This window comes from Lissotriton vulgaris, chromosome 2_1 (assembly GCF_964263255.1).
Source record: "Lissotriton vulgaris chromosome 2_1, aLisVul1.2, whole genome shotgun sequence".
NCBI lineage: Eukaryota > Metazoa > Chordata > Amphibia > Caudata > Salamandridae > Lissotriton > Lissotriton vulgaris.
This window is the reverse complement of record NC_141687.1, coordinates 1,571,237,781-1,571,257,632: the sequence shown is the minus strand read 5'-3', so window position 1 is coordinate 1,571,257,632 and position 19,852 is coordinate 1,571,237,781. Positions and strand designations below refer to the sequence as shown.

Here is a 19,852-nt window from a genome sequence, read left to right as displayed (position 1 = left end):
TTGCTACATTCGGTCTCAGCATTTTCACAAAAAAAAAAAAAAAACTAAATGGATTTTGTCAGACAAATAATCAAACATATTGGCTATTTCCAGAGCGAATACACAGTTTACAAACGCAGATGTAATTGTACATCTCATCTGTTGTGTATGTAACTTTGTCCATGGCATTGTTTCAATATCTCACTTACGGGAGAGTGGAAAAAAGTTATAGTCTATAATTTCTCTCAACTGTTGTAAACCTGTGTTTGTGTCCATGCGGTTATTACATCATCTCACAGTGAGAGGCGTGTGGTCAGTTACAGCCAGTGATGCCACTCATATTCCTGGTTAAGCCCTTTTGTTACAGTTTCCATTCCAATGATTAATGAACTCTCTTCTCGACGAAGCATCTGGTCCAAATCTCCTCCTCGTTTGGGGATTTTTAGTCTTTTTAGGCCAACAAAGGTGACACTCAGGTTGTTCTTACAATAAAACATTGTGAAAGATACAGGCAAACTACCGCCAATGGGTTAGATATACCTCATGTAAAGATATCACGAACCCGGATATTCACGTTTGGCAAATTTTTTTTTATATAGATAGATGCTTTTATATAATGCAAGTTTGCCTGTATCTTTCACAATGTTTTATTCAAACATGTTATACAAAAGACTGGATGTCAATACTATCGTACTTATGAATTGTTCTGTTTGAATTGACAGAAATATGTTTTACCTATGAAGAACTATATTTTCGTATTTTGGACACTGTAAATATTTGGAAATGACAACTGTTTACGTGATTTAACCAACCTTGGTATTATGATTGTATTTCATCTACCACACTGTACTTTTTTCTATTCACTTACCGTTTTTTGTTCTGGCACTTTGGGATCTTTTTCTTGATTGACAAACTGAATATCGTGACACTTCCTTCCACGCTTACCATGATCTTGCTGTCCTTCAAAAATAATTCTAAAAACTTTTATATCATTTCTTTCTTAATCCTGCTTTGCGCGGCTCGGGAAATCTCCAAATCACTGCATTTGACTTAAGAATCACCACCTTTCTTTGAGCACCAAGCTAATTTCTTCTCTTGTCATGGTATCACAAAATTACCCTAACCACTTCCTCACACTAGGTGTTTCCTCTGTTTTTCTTGGGGTCAACTGCTCTCAGACCACACAACTTAAACTTTCTCTCTTATCCCTTTCAACAGCCTTGAGAAAGCCCCGGCGCAAATCGCCAAGAGGGGGCGAAACACGTGTCGGCTGTCCTTGTTCTATGAATAAAAATAAAGAAACTTCACTGCAAACAAAAATGTCTCTGTCCTCCATACTACGATCTGGAAAGAATGGATATTAATCTTGGAAAATCGTTGTAATTTTATGTGGAGAACACACTTACCACTTTTCAAAACAACTATCAGGAGGGGAGCCCGATTTGACTTTAGAAAGCAGAATAAAACATTTTCCCCTGGAAATATGAGGAAACTTGTCTAAAGATTGAGTATTGGGCTGAAGAACAGGACAACAAAAATTGGGAGAGGAAAGGGAGATATTTGCTTTAATAGTGATAATTTTCTCAACAAAATACTCATTGAGAGAATTACAAAGCGCTTGTGAAGGAAAAAGTTTAGGGATAGCCCTTGTAGTTGTGGCAAGGTCATGGACAATGGAAAAGATAGCCTTAGATTTATTTGAGGAGATGAGAATTTTTGGATTTAAAGTAAACCGATTTAGCAGAAAGAATAGATTTTTTATAATCATTAAGCAAGGTGCAATAAATGGATTTTAAAGTAGGGCAATTACCAAGCCTCCATTGCTGTTCCGCGCGTCTAAGAGCCAGTTTTTTTAATTTTAGCTCAAGTGAGAACCATCTATTAGACTCATGAAGGCATCGAGTTTTCAATAACTTAAGGGGCGCAAGCTGGTCACAAGCAGAGAAAAGCCAATGGTTAAATAATAATGGAAGAGAGTGTCCAGCAAGGGGCAAAGAACATGATAAAGGACTTAACAAGGGGAGAGGTTGTGCGGAAAAATTGCGTTTGAAATACCTATTTCTTGAATTCTTAAAAGGGTATGGTCCAGGAACGCCTAATTGCTCTGCAGGTCCAAAAGTTCTTGAGAAGAATACCTGTGAAATTGAGCAGGGTGTCTTGCCCCTTGTCCCGGCCAGTCGCGGACAGGCACAGACGAGCTTACCTTTGGCTTACCTTCGGCACACCAGCGGCGCGCCCGCTGCATGCGTCCGCTGCGCGGGATGTAAGGCATGTGGTCTATGTAGGCAGGAGAGGAGAAGGTGTTGCCGGAGACTCCTACCCCCAGGATAAGGTGGTTCCTCGGCCTCCTCACATGCCCTCTGCTCAATCAGGCAAGCCTGTGTTGGACCGGGGCGGTGAAGATGAGAAAAGCGAGACTGGGAGCCGAGACGCCGACATGAAGACAAGTTACCCACAGGCAAGTAAAAAAGATCGACGAGGTGTAAGGAGGCTGCTAGTCTAAACGAAAGATAGCAGCTCCTAGACTTCTGCCGCCCAAAATAAAAAGACAAGTTACCTACAGGCAAATACAAAGGAATCGCCGGGGTGTAAGGGGACTGCTAGGCTAAACGAAAATTACAGCTCCTAGACTTATGCTGCCCAACATAAAATACACACAAAGATAATTTTTTTTAAATCATCACTAAGCACAATTAAAAATAAGTAGCCAAAACTTATGCGAGAGGAAAGCCCCACTTACATGCGTCCGCTGCGCGTGATGTAAGGCATGTGGGCTATGTAGGCAGGCGAAGAGAAGGTGTTGCCGGAGACTCCGCCCCCCCAGGATCAGGTGGTTCCTCTGCCTCCTCACACACCCTCCGCTCAATCAAGCAAGCCTGTGTCAGAACGGGGGGGTGAAGATGTGAAAACCGGGACTGGGAGCCGAGACGCCGGCAGGAAGACAAGTTACCTACAGGCAAGTAAAAAAGATCGCCGAGGTGTAGGGGGACTGCTAGGCTAAACGAAAGATAGCAGCTCCTAGACTTATGCCGCCGAAAATTAAAAGACAAGTTACCTACAGGCAAATACAAAAGAATCGCCGGGGTGTAAGGAGACTGCTAGGCTAAACGAAAAATACAGCTCCTAGACCTATGCCGCCCAACATAAAATACACACAAAGATATTTTTTTTTAAATCACCGATAGGCGCAATTAAAAATAAGTAGCCAAAACGTATGCGAGAGGAAAGCCCCACTTACATGCGTGTCTTTTAGTGGGATTATTTAGACCCTTAACATTGAGGGTGAGAATCATCAGGTCATCGATCATCTGCACGAGCGGGGTTGGTGAGCTCCAGAGGTACCTCCATGGGGTGTTTTAAGCCGCATGTATGGATCCCATTGAGTGTCATGAGAAAGCCCATATCCAGAGTACTGGTGTTTGAAAAGGGGATCTCTAGTTTTTAGGTCCCAAAAAACAAAGGAATAAACAACCCAAAGGGTAAAAAAACAAGCAGTTGTAGAAACATTGTGAACAGTGTCAATGTCCAGGGCTCAGCACCCTATGGAAATGAATACAGAAAAAATGGGTGTACAGTGGCCACTACGCCCTTTTTACCGCCCCCACCTGGGTCAGCTGCCAAGAGTGCGGAGAAAGGAAGAAGAGGACATGAGAAGCAGAGGAGGAAAGGATGTGGTCTGCTTCATGCTGCTGTTGAGTTGGCTGAATCTCCACTGAGCGAAACCAGGTCTGCCTGTCTCTGGGTCTGGGCGTAGCTCTGCAGGGGATAGTCTTCTGGCTCGCCTTTTGCAGGTTCGCCAGGTTTCTTGATCCTGCCGGTCATTGAGAGACAGCTCCGGGGAGACATCTTTAATTTTTTTCAATATTTCACATGCCTCTTCATGTGAGCATAGCTAATGAAGTTTTTCATCAAGGCGGAAGACCATTCTGAAGGGGTGTCCCCATGAATATGATACACCAGTTGATCTACGGTGGGTAGTGACAGGATAAAAGGCCACATTTTTGAAGCATGGATGCTGCAAGGTCTTTATAAAGACTCAAATTGTGTCCTTCAAACTGGATCAGGTGCTTGTCTCGAGCCATTTGGAGGATGTATCCTTTCAGCAGGAACTGAAAGGTGTCTGCAGGGTGTGCCGGAGCTGACCTTTTAGGACCAACTCAATGGGTGCGATTCAATTTGATTTTAGTGTCTGAAGGTGCTTCAAGAATTGAGCAAAAAAGTTCAGTCACAAATGATGTGATGTCTGAGCCAGCCGTACCAGAGGGGTTGCCCCTAATACAGATGTTTTTGTGCCATGACCTACTTCTAAATCTTCCACAAAGGCTTGCAGGTCTAAGTGTTGGTCTTGAAGGCGAAGACTTCCTGCTGGAGTTGCTCAACTTCCTTGTTTCAGTTTGATTCTTGATCTTTGAGCACCAAGACTCCATTTCTAATGCTCTCTGTCTCGACGAACCTCCTTGAGATAACTAAAGAGCTCTTTTTTAAGGCTTGGATATCATTTCTCAGGGTAGCAAACAGCTCTCTAATAAAGGAGATGGTGATTGGAGCATCAGGTTTCCCAGAATCTAGTGTCTCATCTTTACCCAAGGCCGCAGCGGCATCCTCCAGCTGAGGTTCAGAAGTTTTGATAAGCATGTCCTTTAGCATGTAGTGTCTCTTCCCCCGTTCAATGTCCATGGTGAATATACCCTGGGGTGTTCTTACAGCCACAATGAAGCCAAATTCACCTCCCAGAGTATTCTAGGGGACTAATAAGAGACCTTGAGGGGAGTGGCGAAGAACATGTAGCCATATAGATGTGAGGCCCGCGGGTGGAGGAGGGATCTTTCAGCCTCTATAGGTGACTGCTAAAGTAGGATCAATATTGGCATGTACAACAGGAGTAATATGCAGGTGCTTACTTGTGGCCCTCAAAATAGCGGTGCATGTAGTGTGTGCTTCAGAGTCTGTAATTCCAAGGGCTGTTCAGCATCGTCCGATAATGCCTAAGCACGTAGGGCCAAATATGGGGGTCAGCCACAGCAGAGAGTCCAGAAAACAATCATGATTCTGCCCTCTAAGCCCTCTGTCCCACTAGCAATATCCAAGAGAGGCAGTCAATACACAGGGTGCGGTACACTGAACACACCGTCTCATAACTCCAAAGAGGCAATTGAAAGCGCAATGTGAAAATGAGGTAGGGGGTACTTATCTGAGGTTGAGGGAGGTCGAAGGCTCCATATGGCAGCACAAGGTATGTAGATTGTGCGGCTGCTGATCCACAGGGTCTGTCAGGTGCAAAGCTGTCGTGAGAGCTGGAACTAGTTCTAAGCTCAGGGACTCAGAGGGGGGCAACCTGGACCACCAGCCGTAGCCGCAGATACTGTTGTTCCTCCAGAGCAGGCCACACTTTCCCTTGCATCAGATCAGTCAGGTGGCAGGGAGGTAGAGGAAATTAGACAATCATCAGCCAAACACTTTGTGGTCCTCCACACTAAGGCCCTCATGGGCTCTCTCTGTCAGTCTTCCTGGGGGGGCATCAACACAGCTGAGGATCAGCTCCAGAGTCCACCAAGGGTGGCCCCAGAGGAGGCCGATCACCTCCTCAACCAGCTGCTTTCTCCTCCATAGCATGCAGTGCCTTGGCAGCAACACCACAGGCTCAATGTGGGAGTGTCTGTAAGGCATATTCAGGTCTCCAGGATGGAGCACCTCCATCTGGGCAGTGGGAGGAGCGCTAGCACTCGGGCCATTGCACAGCAATGAACTGGTGGCCACCACGGCTCCCTCAAGCAGGTGTTCAACAGAGGGCCGAGTGTCTGGATCTTCGATGCACCTAAACCTCCATTTTGTGAAGATGCGGCACTGATCTCTCTCGGCTGGCACAGTAGTGTGTCCACGGCAGGACGGGTTGGAAAACTCACTCTGCTGGTGCAATGAAAAGCACGAAGTCTACAGCTGTCCGAATTGGGGCCTCAGACCCTGACTTGAGACTCTAGAAGAGAAGGCCCTTTGGCTCGGGACGGAGAGATCAGGATACTCACCTCAACTGCCTGCAATCTTGGCCACACCCCTTTGTGATTGATTTTAAATAAAGCAATTTTTTTTTTCAACACAGACTGTTTTCCTCGAACGAAACGGGATGCTTTTAAAAGAAGAAAAAGGAACATTTCCAAAACTTTTTTAAAAAGTAAACAGTGGTACCAGGGACCACTACCTACTCGTTTGAGGTGTCGGAAACCTATCAATGATTTGTGGGTGCAATCCACTGGTACATACCATAAGGAATCGCATATTGGAAGGGACACCCTAAACATGTCCTTTTTCATTTGTGATTCAATATGCAGTCACACACCTATTTTGCTATTCAGTAACGAGTTATTAATTGCAATTTGTGTTCTGAACATACTCAAAAGTTATTTAGCAGATGCAAAGACTCAGATTAAATGATTCAGAGCATTTTCCACAACAAAATAGCACTTTACAAATGGTCCCAGGAGATTTAATTTTGTTAGAGCACCTTATAATACCCAATGTCAATTGGTGGATCAATTGATGATGATGTAACAGGACTTCTTGAAATTACAGTCCCAGTTTTGTTTCATCAACAATATTGATCTTTTAGCTTGCTGTTCTTTTGTCAAGGTGAAGGGGGAGGTGCAGGAATTCACAATTTCACTGCTGACATTTTTTCTAGAAATCCTGGAGAGTGGGCCAACTATTGCTTCCCGTATTTACAGAAAATTAGCAAACATAAACAATCCACAACCTCAAAGTAAGAAAAGTGGATTGTATCTTGTTAAAAATGGGACTATTTAACAGCATCAATTAGCACCATCTCCTTGTTTGTTATAGGTGACAAAATTTACACCAAATGGGTCACCACAGGCAATTAAACTATATGGATAATACATCACTATACATGTTGTGTTCAGGAGCAGGTGTACCGCTTATCTGGACCTCACTGAACATTTGACTTAGTTGATAGGACACTGCTATGAACTACATATTTACTGATATGTATATCTGTGGACCATGGGAGTAATACCAAAAGTCTCATACCACTGCCTTGGTTAGATGGTATTGTAGTGACATGACACTTTGGAGATGTGAGGATTGTGGTGTATTATATGGTATGGTTGTGCAACTTTACTGGGTAGTAGACTCATGAAATAATGTTGGGTCCGGTCAGGCTAATTTTTTAAACCTCTAGCTCAACCATGGGTAGTTGTGGTTTTAAGCAGCAAGGTTTAAATAAAGGAAGTAATGTAAAACATTAGGAACCACCAAACAACAAAATCAGAAAGTGACACAACAAAAAAGAAATCTTACAACAACTTACAAAGATAGATTATATTGTTATGAATTTTTGGACACCAAGATGATTAAAATCCACTGAAGGGTTCAGGAAAACTTACATCTCAGCTTTTCAGTGGGGGTGGGTGATAAATTCTGCTTCACCAGTGGAGTAGGTGGAGATTTTGCATGTAACCCGGCATTCAGGCCAAATTCCACCAACCTCCTCATGCCAGAGTTTTTTCTCACACACGGCTCACCAATTGTAAGTTGGCAAGAGTGAGCAAGATTTAGCGTACCCAAGTCACTGGTAGGGCACCAGGCGTAATTTTCCCAATGAGGGCAATAGCAGGAAGTGACGACCATTTGCGGTCAGAAAGATGCCTTTCGAGTAGAAAATCTACTCGCGCTCCACGTAGTGCCATTCACGCTGATTCTTCAGGCCAGAACGAGCTCCCAGCGCTAAAAATCAGTACAAGCAGGGCAACTTGCCTAATTCCTCCCATTAGCGGAACTCTGCAGAATCCTGTGGAGTTTTCATGTAACTCATGTAATTCCACGGAAGAAAACTCTGTGAGTTCCACCCACCCCTACTTTTAAGTCCAAAGGTCAAACAAGCAGTGGTAACCATAAAGTATGTAAACTTTTGAAAAGTTTGAGAAAGTTGTGTTCGGCTACTTTGGCCCAGACTGGACAACCAATTCCAACAAGGAAAATGTCAAGGTGGCAATAAGGAGTATTTGGACTGTTACCTGGTCACCAAAGAAGTCCGTCATCCAATTTCACGCTTTACATCTAGACCAACATAGACTTCAATGAAGTGGTCCTGATGCTGGGGATGCAGGATGCTGAGGATGCTGAAAGATGCTTATGGCGCTGTGTGGTTGATAGGGGCCTGCCTGGGGTTATTTCTCGGTCCATGGGTAAGGTGGGGTGACTTTAGTTACAGGGGTTGGAGTCCCTTGAAATCTTCTTCAGACCAGTAGAAGCCCACCAGCAGCTGGGCTACCGATCTTCGATCACAGTGGGTCCAGCTGTATCCTTTGGTGAGGGCTAGTGTCTTTGGCACAGTCCTCTCCTCAGTAGCCCAAGGGCAAGCAGGTTCAGTGCAGTGGAAGGTTCATCCTCTCTTGCCAGGTACAGGGGTCAGCAGAGCAGTCCTTCTTTGGTATTCTCCCCAATCCAGATGTGGTGTGAGGTTCAGGGTGCCAGGGGTGCCATATGTATGCCCAAAAAGTGCCCTGGGAAGATGATGCGGTCACTAGTCAATGGGCTACCCGGATCCCTCCTGCCTTATGATGACTTCTAGGTCTGTGTAGAATTTAGCAATCCCAGAGTGCACTATTATGGCCACTTCCAGAAAGTCTGAACCTTTCCTTGGATATTAGAAGCTTGGTAGCCCACCCTAGAAGTGTGGCTACCTCTGAGCTACACTCCCACAAAAAAAACTGGTTTTACCTCTGTGTTGCTGGCGTTAACCCATCTACCTGAATGAAAGGGCAGCCCTACACGAGTGTGATCACCATTTGACCACCCTCTGAAGCTTGCCTTTTTGGTCAGCATCTTTTTTGGCTTCCTACAGGGGCAAGGTAACACCTCTCTTTCTGGAAGGCCTTTCTTTTTCCTGAGCCTGGGAGTCGTTCATACAACTCCCCAGGACGACAGAAGACTGTCTGTTGGCCACCAACTGCAAAAGGCCACCAGATAAACTGGACAAAAGAGTAGCAACTTTTCTTTAAAAGTGATATTAAATTTGACGTAGGCATCTAGTCTGGTGTAATGCTGTGATTAATTTGATATCTTGAAGTACTCATTTTGGTAAACTAATTCAGAGGTTAACAGAACTGAGATGTCAGCCTGTAACTCGGTATTAGCCAATGGAGCTACTAACCTTCCCCAAGTAAAACTGACAATTTGGATGTTTTACTGTTAGGACATGTTAATATTTGTCCTACTTAAAAATATACAGCTTTCTGCCTATGGGATCAATATGCCTTCCTTAAGGCAGACACATGTAGTGTTGAGGGAAGTTGGGGCTATGCCATTGGCTTGAATGGCAAAGTCGAACTAGCCTTAAAACTGCTCTGTCAGACTGCAGTGGCAGGCTAGGAGCCATTTTCTACTTTTTCACATGCAGGATGGCACAACCAGTGCTGAGGCCCTGTGTGGATGCTCTAACTTTAATTTCCTGTGTCCCCTTAGATCTATATACTAGGAACTTATAAGTAAGTCTGCATATGCCATTTCAGGAGATCCAATTCAACATACATTTTGTACGTGGCTAGAACACTGGCCTTTTGATCTGGTTAGCTGACCTCCGTGCACTCTCAGAGTTGAAAAACCGGCAGCTAGTATTCCAAATGGAGGCAAAAAGTAGGGGCAGGTGGAAACCTGTAAAAAGCCTGGTTCCTCACATTAGCTGACTCAGAATGCTTTGCTGCTGCACAGCTTTTCTCTGAGTTTTCCTCCATTCTTAAGCACACCACAATAGTAGTGGTCTCTACTAAGCGTGAGTGATGGGGCATGGGTGGAGGTGCGGAGGGGGAGCAGAGGGGGGAATACAAAAAAAAAATAAACACACTTACCTGGGAGCCGAAGGGTGCTGCCGCCTTGCTCCATCTCCTCCGCGCTGCAACAGGAAGCTCTCAGCCTTCTAAAATCCCCTGTCTGATCATAACGCTGCCTCAAGCAACGTTGTGATTGGTCTGAGCGCCATGGTTCGGCACTCACACAGGGACTTGGAGGCTTAAACTGTTCCTTAAACTTTTCCTCATCAGGTTGTCTAATGCAGCTAGCCTGGTGGGGAAGATACAAGAGGGCCGGTCAAACCGTCATGCGCACTTTAGGGTGTGCTTTACACTCTGCACTGCCTAGCACGGCTCCCCTACCCCACCCTGCACCCGAGCAGGCAGGAAAACTAAAATGATATGAACATTAGTTATTATCATTTTAGTTTTCTTTTTTACTTTTTTGCTCGCAAAGCAGTGTGGCAACCCTCCTTCGCCTTACCGGAGGAGCCGCTGCTGTATCACAATGCGTTCATCTTCATCTTGATGCCCAAAGCATTCAATTTTTTAAAACAAGAAGATCAGAGAATTCCAGACTTTTTTCTGGTGGATGAACTACAAATAAAAGGTGGACTATAGGAGCCTGCTTTGAAACTAGGTACACTATTTGATAAATGAGGCCATTCTGGTATCTCTAAGCATCCTGGATAATTTAAACCTTAAACTGAAGGAATGTGTTAGCTACAAGGGAACCTAGACTTGAATATTGTTTCTATGATGTTCCTTAGACTTGATAATTTATGAAGGAACACATAGGGATTCATTTATTTAAAGTGACACATCGCTGCGTGAAACAGCAATGCGTCACTTTTCATTGCGCCCTCCTTGAAACATGCTGGATGCGTCATATTTACAGTATGATGCATCACGTTGCAAGGAGTTACAGATATGTCAGTATTTCTGACGTATCTGTAGGTGTAAAAATGACACTTTGTTAGAGTGTGTCACGAAAGAGGCTCAACTCCATCAATTGGTCATTTCACATGGGCAAGTCCCATTTCAAATGCACCTGCGTCAGTCTTTCTCCTGCTGTGAGGCAGACATAAGATATTGACACATTTGCATCCTAGAAGTGATGCAGTAAAATCTCAGATTTCACTGTGTCACTTTTACAAGGCTTACTTGTGTCAAAATGCCCACCCTGCATAAATTAAATCCAGCGCAGGTATAATGTGGGGCAGTGGTTTACAAAGGGAAGCATCTACCTAGATGCATCACTTTGTAAATATGATGCAACATGGCACACTTTTACCCTGCTGGTGCATCACCAAAAGTGACGCACCGGTGCTGCAAATGTGACGCAAGGGCAAATAAATAATCCCCATAAAGTTTATATTCTGCACACATTTGGATGGATGAGTGCAGTTTGCAAGGGTAATTTTTTCCATTTGAGAGAGCAGGAAAGACAATACTTTTAGCTAGGCCTTTTTTTTCATCATTTTACCTAATTTGTTTTTGCTCACTGTTACAAACACTTTTGTAAATGTCCAAGAGGTACGATGGAGACACTAAACACCCCCTGATAATAATCGAAAATGTTTACAGACCACTTTCTGTGCTGGAGGAGACATATTTTATTGATATGTTTAAAACAATATTTCCCCATGCCCTCTAAATATAGCCCCGTTATTTTCTAGCAATAGTTGAAATAGCAGCCATTCCATTGTGTTTTCCGGTCACTTCGTAACACAAGCCAGACTCTTACATTACCAGGAACTTGGCTGAACGCTTGAAATTTACAATAGTTCAAGCCATATTGTATTATGTTTTGTAACATGCGAAATCAAGAACATAGATTCGGTTAACATTCATATGACTAAATATAAGTTCACCAATTGCTTGTGTCACTGAAAAAGGCAAATATGCACATACTCGTCGGGATTATTTGCATGGCTATCGTCTAGCTTTTACAGTACATTAGACCAAATGTTACGTCAGTCACATTGCACACATTATTCAAGTGGTGTCTTAATCAAAGCCCCCCAAAAAAGCAACGCATTAGGAAAAATAAATACATTGAAATTACTCAAACTTACAAACCTGTTCCACTCCCTATTCCTAAGACATTGATTGAAGACTTCCCTTGTCCAGTCCTGAAAGTAAAATGGATACAACATTTTATTGCTGTGAATCAATTAAACGATATACTTATGCTTAATCGAAAATGTGTAGTAGTATTATCACCTGAGGACCATTGTTTTTCTAATCACACATTTCTGAATTATTACAGAATTACAGTTTAATGGAAGAGGTATTTGAACTGCTGAGATATTGTATGTATTTTTTCGAATGAATGGCATCAAAAAGAAAATACTTTTGAATCAAAACATCATGATTAGTTTCGGTTTTGGTATTGTCTCATATATATATACTGTTAGACGTGTCATCTTTAGGGTAGTCTTCCCCCCCAATTTTTTCTGCTTACCTTCTCGTTTTGCTGTATCATTTTGTTGGGCTTAGGTCTCTGAGCACTTTACCACTGCTGACCAGTGCTAAAGTCGATTGTAGAGCCTATGTGTGCAGTTTTACTACAACTTCGACTTGGCATTTAAAACCACTTTCCAAGCCTTAAATTCTCCTTTTACTACATATATATCCCCCCATGGTAGGCCCTCAGTAGCCATAAGTGCAAGATAATGTGTTAGTAAAAGGTAGGACATGGCCTTTAAAGTTTTAAATGTCCTGGTAATGACAAACAGCTAATGTTGTTTTTCACTACTGTGAGACCTACTTCTCTCATAGGCTAGCATTGGAAATTCCTTGATACTCTTTTAAGCTGTAATTCCTGAGTAGAAAGGACTAGCTGCATTGAATCTTTCGAATGGTAAAGATCAATCCTCTCTAATGGTAAAGCTGTATTTAACATTATTATTTTAAAATTACACTTTTAGAAAGTATATTTTACCACACTAGGGCAATGCAATATTCCCCAAGGAAACTGGGTAGTTACGTCAAAAAACAAAATGTCCCTGGTGGGATTATTTCCAGTATACTCTGTGTTTTGCTGGTCTTTAAATCCAACACTATAATTATTAGGCAGAAGACACAATTTACAGTATAACCAATATAATGAAATAATACTTATGCATACTGGTCAAACAAAATGTTTCTTATTTATTTTCACAATTCTTCTATTTATCGTACAAAGAGTAATAATCACATAAACAATATATATTTAAGGTTAGGTTTACAATTGGCAATATTCATACAAAAACACTGTCTCACACCACATGATCAAATCAACAAATACAAATTAATTCTAAAAAAGATCAATGGGGATAGATATATCCTCCTAACCACATGTAGTCCCAGATACACAGTCCAAACAAGTTTCCTCTTCTTTGCTCCAAAATATTATAGAGCTACACTTTGTGCATTCCCTATTGCATTCTAGCATACCGGTGTGCGGTCTTTTGGCGGTCGAGTACTGCTACAAGTCCTTTTCTACCAGGAGCGTCACTATTTTCTTCAAACCTCACGGGCAATGCTATGACCAGATCATCCTCCATAGTATCTTCCGCTCCTGGGACATCCTTTCTACTTTATCTTTAGGTAGATACAAAATATTCGCGCTAACAATTATACATCATTATTGCTCGCCTCCGGATATTTTATCAACTTGTGGAGATAAAATACTCGCTTCCTTCACTATTGCTCTCATCATCTAATCATCTATTCACAGGAAGTTATCCTCGTGGAGGTTCTATAATGTCAACACAAATAACGATCTGAATCTAAGCTACCTCCACCATACTGTTATACCACCTCCTTTTCTCTGATGTCATAGCATCATATGGCAAGTTATAGGACTACATCGTTCCACATTTCAAGATCTTAAGAAGCTGCTTTTACCGACTGACCTTTTATATCCACGCCACACCTAACTGTGAGCCCTGGACTCTTTAAAACTCTAACAATAGACGGCCACCTGAAGAAGGCTCAAGATCCAAAACGCGCGTAGTGGTGTCTACCGCTTTGCCTACATCACTGTATATATGTTTCATGTCTATTGATTTTGTATTTTCTCTTCTGTATTTTTTAATTCAAGATTATATAAAATATAAACACATAATCACTTATAAAAACTATATATATAAAAAATAGTAGAAAACAAAAGAAAAATAGTCAACAACAATAAACAATAAAGCTCTATCAGAAATTATTTTGCTCATTGGTTTCTGTACACAAGTGGACTTTAATATACTGTTTCAGTCTACGTTTTTTATTTATAAAAAAACGCAAATTGTACTATCTAATCAATGTCTGTCACTTTGCTATAGACCTTTCCTAACTCCCCTTCCCTATAGACAGTAACACAAGAAGGGTAGAAAGTTCCCCAGGAGAAGAGAAAACTAAGTGAGTGTACTAGGGAGAGCGAGAAGGGGGGAATTCCCTTGTTGGAACTAAAACCCTCACACACCCAGTGAACTAGGTGTCATGCTTCGTCATATGGGTTCTGCTCCTCGCTGCAATGTCTGAAGGGCTCCCGAAACCGGGGCTCTTTTGTTCCAGCCATATGGTGCATGCGTGTGAGAGGGCAGGGGAAGTGTAGTCGTGAAGTGAAAGTGAATTAAAAAGGTGGGTCATTCCACAAAGAACTTTATTAGCGTGGTTGACTCCCTTGATTGAAAGGGTGGGAGGGGAGATATATGCTTGGAAGAGTCGAAGCAGTATATCTACAACCCTCAGGTCAGGTCAACATGTTTCTTGCCATAATGGCAATTCTTCAGGACCTAATAGTTCAGTACTACACAAAGGAAAATTATAAACACAAAGTGTAAGATACAACCTTAGTTTGTAGGTCTGTGGGTGGGCAGGCCAATTGGTCCTGCTTAAGTAATGCGACCCTGGGAAAGTACCAAAGGTGCCCCGCAGACTGCTCCTGTGGGACCGGCAAAATCGGTATGGTACCTCTGGCGGCGCGCGGTCCAGGCCGTTAGAACCTACCCCCACGATCAGCGCCCACGAAAGACGCAGAGCAGCTCGTGGCTCCCTCTAGACAGCCACAAAAAAAGGAAGGGTTCTTGTGACAGAGAACTCATCTGCACCCACCTAATAGCCTGGGAAGAAATAGAGACCTGTGCACTTTAAGGGACTGCTTTGAAGTCACCCCCACTTCAGAGGCACAACTGGCTCTAAGTGCTGGGGCTCTGACCCTATGAAGGGACTGCACTACTGGATCGGTGAAGAACTTTACCAAGAGTAAAGACTGCTGTGCTCCAAGGATTGATACTCTGCTTGACTGCTGCTTTGCTGCGCTGCCCTGCTGCTTGCTGATCTCTGCTCTCCTGATGACAAGGAATGGACCCATCTCACTTGAGCCCAGGATGACCCTAAAGGCTTGCTGACTACCCCTGTATTTTGAAGTCTCAGGGTCATCAAAAATGTACTTCAACTCTACAACAGCACTTCAACTCTGCCATCTGTAAGTCCTGCTCTGCCAAGTGGTGCTAACCCAGCCTGGACCCTTAAAAGATGACTTCTGCTGTCCAGAACCATCAAAATTGGTGCTGTGATGACTTTGTGCCAATCGGAAACCAACACATTGCCCTTTGACACTGAGGCAGGAGACAATCAAGGAAATCATTTCGAAGGGCGGCCTTGCTTCAATATTGCTTCACAATGATGGACAGCGTGGCTCAAGGACGACGCATCCGCTGCATCATAAAAGGGTTTGTTGAAGAAGCTATCGTTGCCTGTGCAGATTGGAACAGACGCATTGAGTCTTCAACGTTGATGCTTCCTCCACCCAAAGTTCTTTTTCAGCAGGACCTGTGTAAGTCCTGTAGCCTGCATGCCCTCCATCGTGGTCGCCTGAACTTTGGATTCACACCGGTCCAGGACAACCTCAAGTAACCCCTAAAGCACTACATTTTGATGAATTCCTTAAAAATTCATAAACCTGGTTCTATTTAATCGAGTTCGATTGTTTTGGCATTGTTTTACTCCTAAAAATATGGTTTACTTCACTAACCCTGTGTGGAGTAAGCGTGAGTGCAAAATCCGTTCCGCTCGTGGATTTCGCGGATTTTCGGTAAATCCGCAATCCGCGAACTCCCGCGAATTTACCGAAAATCCGCGAGCGGCGGATCCGGGGGCAAAAGTTCAAGCCTTCAAGCTTGAAGTTGTTGTAACTATTTTAGGATGGCGCCGGCAAGCTGCCAGCGCCATCCTAAAATAGTTACTAAGTTAGCTTCAACAGGAAGCACTAATAGATAAAATAAAGCAGGTGCTCGAGCAGGTGCTTGCATACAACCAGTCTATGTGGAAGGAGTGTGTGGTAACCTGCTTGATGAGAGACTAAACAAGACCCTAAAGGGCATGATTGGAGGCCCATTGAGGGCCTAAGGAATGGTGCCCCATGCCTCTTGTTTGCCTACAAGGAGGTACCACAGAAAGTAGTGGGCTACAGCCCATTTTTGCTTCTGTATGGGCACCCTGCTAGAGGACCTCTTAGTTTGGTCAAGGAAGAATGGGAGCAAGCTTCCAGGAAGATTCCCCGGGGTGTAGTAAGCTACATGCTGGCCTTCAGGACGCAAGTTGTTGAAGCAAGCTTCTGACCACTTAGAAGCCAGTCAAGCTGTGATGAAAGAGTGGTATGACTAAACTTCTACCACTGTAGAATTACAACCCAGGCAGAAAGTGTGGGTTATGGTACCTGTGGGACCCAGGGCCCTCCAGGACAGTTGGACTGGGCCCTATGAACAGAAGTGGAATGCTATAGAAAGAGAAGATTTTGCTTTGGTCTGGACACTGAAGAAGATCAGACCATACCTCCATACCTGTTTGGCACTCACTTCCTGATGCAGACTGACCAGAGGCCCCTCAAGTGGCTTATGCAAATGAGGAGTGAGAATCCAAAACTTTTGAGGTGGTCCATTTCCCTACAGGTTATGGACATCAGGGTTGGACACAGATGAGGGGTAGACCACGCCAATGCTGATGGTCTATCCAGGTTCTTCTGCTTAGTGATGAGAACTCTCTAGGTTTGGGTAGCTCTCCCTACTTTCAGCTGGAGAGGATCCCATGTTAGACCTGTCATCCTTAGGGTGGTGGTTCCCCAAACCTTTTGCCTGCTAGCCTGTTTATTTTGTTGTATCTTTTTGATGGCCTTAGGACTCTGAGCACTTAACCACTGCTGGCCAGTATGAAAGTGCATATGCTTCTCCCCTAAACATGGTAAAAGTGGTGTATACACAAATGGCATATTTAGTTTACTTGTAGGTTTGTTGTAAAGTGGTATACCACATTCCCAGGACATGTAACCTAAATGCTACTAGTGGGCTTGCAGCACTGATTGTGTCACCCACATAAGTAGCCTTTCAAACCTGTCTCAGGCCTGCTACTGGAGAGTCTGTGTGTGCAGTTTACTGCCATTTCAACATGGCATTTAATACCACTTGTCAAGCCTTAAACGTCCCTTTTATTGCACATACCTCACCACTAAGGTAGGACCTAGGTAGATGTAAGGGCAGGGTAGTGTCTTATTAAAAGGTAGGACATGTCATTTTAAGTTTACATTTCCTGGTAGTAACAAACTACACGGTTTTCACCACTGTGAGGCCTACTCCTCTCATAGGCTAGCATTAAGATTTTTTTTAATACCCATATAAGCTGTAATTCCTGATCAGAAAGGAGTACTGTATTATGTATTACATCCTTGGAATGGTAATGCTAAATCCTCTTTATTGGTACAGTTGGATTTAACATTACTATTAAATAAATGCCATTTTTAGAAAGTGGGCCTCTCTACTCTTACTGCTATGTATGCCTACAACCTGTCTCTAATACATGTCCGCGGTGGGTGACAGCTACACTTTGTGCATTCCCTCTAGACAGCCAAAAACACAGGAAGGGTGGTTATGACAGAGTACTCATCTGCATTCATCTGCATCCTGATAGCTCTTCCTTGGCAGGAAGAGAGAGGGGAGCTGACAGCTGTTCCTGAATAAGCAGTGTATTGTTTGCCACACAAAGGGCTGCTTATCCCCTACTAATAGTTCAAAGCCAGGACTGGGGGAAAAAGGGTGCACTTCCAGGGCTGGCTTCAAAGTCACTCCCACAGTAACGCAAAGCCACAACTGGGTTTAAGTAAAAGTACAGGGGCTCTGAATCAACCAAGATAGTGCCCTACTGGACCAGTCAAGAAGTCTGTCAGGAGTAAAGACTGCTGTGCTTCAAGGATTGCCAATCTGCTAGACTGCTGCTCTGGAAGAACTGTTTTTCAGGTTTGCTGTGCTGCCCTGCTGTCTACTGATCTCTGCCTTGTTTAGGACAAGGGCTGGATCCATCTCACTTCAACCCAAAGTGACTTCAAGGGCTTGCTGCCTTGCCCTCTGTTCTGAAGTCTCAGGGACATCAAAGACCTCCTTCAATCTTGCAGCAGCACCTGGAATCTGCCATCTGTGAGCCTTGCCCCAAGAAAGTAATGCCATCCCAGTTCTGGGCCTTTCAAAGCGACTTCTGCTTTCCAGAATCATCAACTTTGATGCAGTAATAACTTTGTGCCAGTCGGAACCCACACTTTTCCCTTCGATTGCCCCTTTATATAAGCCTGATTGCTCTGTGCCAAGCTAATAGAGGGTGAGCACAGGTTATCTTTTAGTGTATCAAGCTCATCTTGACTAGAGAGGTGGTTCCTGCTTGGAAAGTGTTCCTTTTCTGACAACCAGAAACCCAGTTCAACATATACCCACATTCTGAGTATGTAGGAATTACTGGATGCTTACTTTAACCCGGGATAAACCCTTTGATGCCACAATGATTCCAAGTTTCATAGTTTAGCCACTGGAAATGGATGTTTGAGCATCAGGTTATCACAGATTTCTACTATTTCTCCTGTGTTTTATTAAATTCGAATAAATCAATGCTGTCATTGACATATTAACTTATCATGTTGTTTGAAACACTGTTTTGTGTGTGTGTGTGTGTGTATATATATATTAAGCATGGGCCAAAAATCCGTTCCGCTCTCGAAATTTTCTGATTTTCGGCAATTTCGCGATCCACAAATCTCGTCAAATTCGCTTGCGGGCGGATTTTTTTTTTTATGGCCAGCTCACTCAAGGGGACCAAAGTTACAGGCACACACGGTCACTGGAGGAAAATCTTCTGGCCCTTTACACATCTGCAGTGTAGGAAAAGCACTATACATTTACCCAACGAGGTAGCACTTACTGATTAGCCAGTAGAAAGTACTCCAGTTGAGTAGAGGTATCGCACAAATCGGTGGGCTCTTCTTGGGGAATTATGCAGGGCAGGATTCATTCTGGCACAATGCTCCTGTCACAAAATTAAACCTCAACAGGAAGCACTTACAGATATAAATAAAGCAGGTGCCCGAGTTGAAGCTCAAATTAAGTAACACATTAATCATCCCAAATAATCGTGAGCTTCGTCGAGGCTGGACAGGTGTGCTTACTCCCCATATCTACCGTCGAAGATTAGCTGTGGTGCTTGATGGAGGCCTTTGCATCCTTCACTTTGCACGAGCGCAATCCCCGTGCAGTTCCTGTGACCAGGAGATACTTTCTCCTCATCTGCTGCTCTGTTGCTCTCTGACCTTTTATAAGCAGAAGAGGCATGTGAACTCGCCTTGAAGACCCGCCCATTTGGCCCCAACCCAAACACACGTGCAGTGTGCACTGTCCTCCTGCCCTTTACCCTCATGTGACATAAACGTGGCTTTGCCCCATTCAGGGGTGGCGAAGCTGCTGATGCCAGTAGCCACATGACAGCTGTGCTTCTTCAAGCTTTTACTTACTCCCCCAAGACCCCTCTACCTGGCACTGTGGACAGTATCCTTGCCAGTATTGATTTTGAGGGCGCTGGAGTGAGACGAATCTCATTAAAGAGCTGTAGAACTGGAGCTTGCCCTGTGAAGTGGGAGGTACTGCCCTCTTACACACGCCACCCCAAGCAACATGCGGTGAGGTAGGATGGCCCTCCATCCTCACCTCCCTTCCTCTTCTCCCAGTTACTGTATCTCCCTTGTCAACGGCCTGGATGTCCGCATAGATTTTCACCGTTCA

The 19,852-nt window shown here is 43.7% G+C and overlaps 1 protein-coding gene across 1 annotated transcript in view; it reads right to left on the bottom strand.

Moving 5' to 3' along the window:
• LOC147732920 (histamine N-methyltransferase A-like) overlaps nucleotides 1-19,852 on the bottom strand; it is a 368,087-nt gene that overhangs the window by 273,836 nt on the left and 74,399 nt on the right. The window contains exon 2 of the mRNA XM_086958881.1: nucleotides 11,862-11,914. Within this exon, the coding sequence (XP_086815007.1) occupies nucleotides 11,862-11,914 (53 nt within the window). The remainder of the gene's footprint in view (nucleotides 1-11,861; nucleotides 11,915-19,852) is intronic.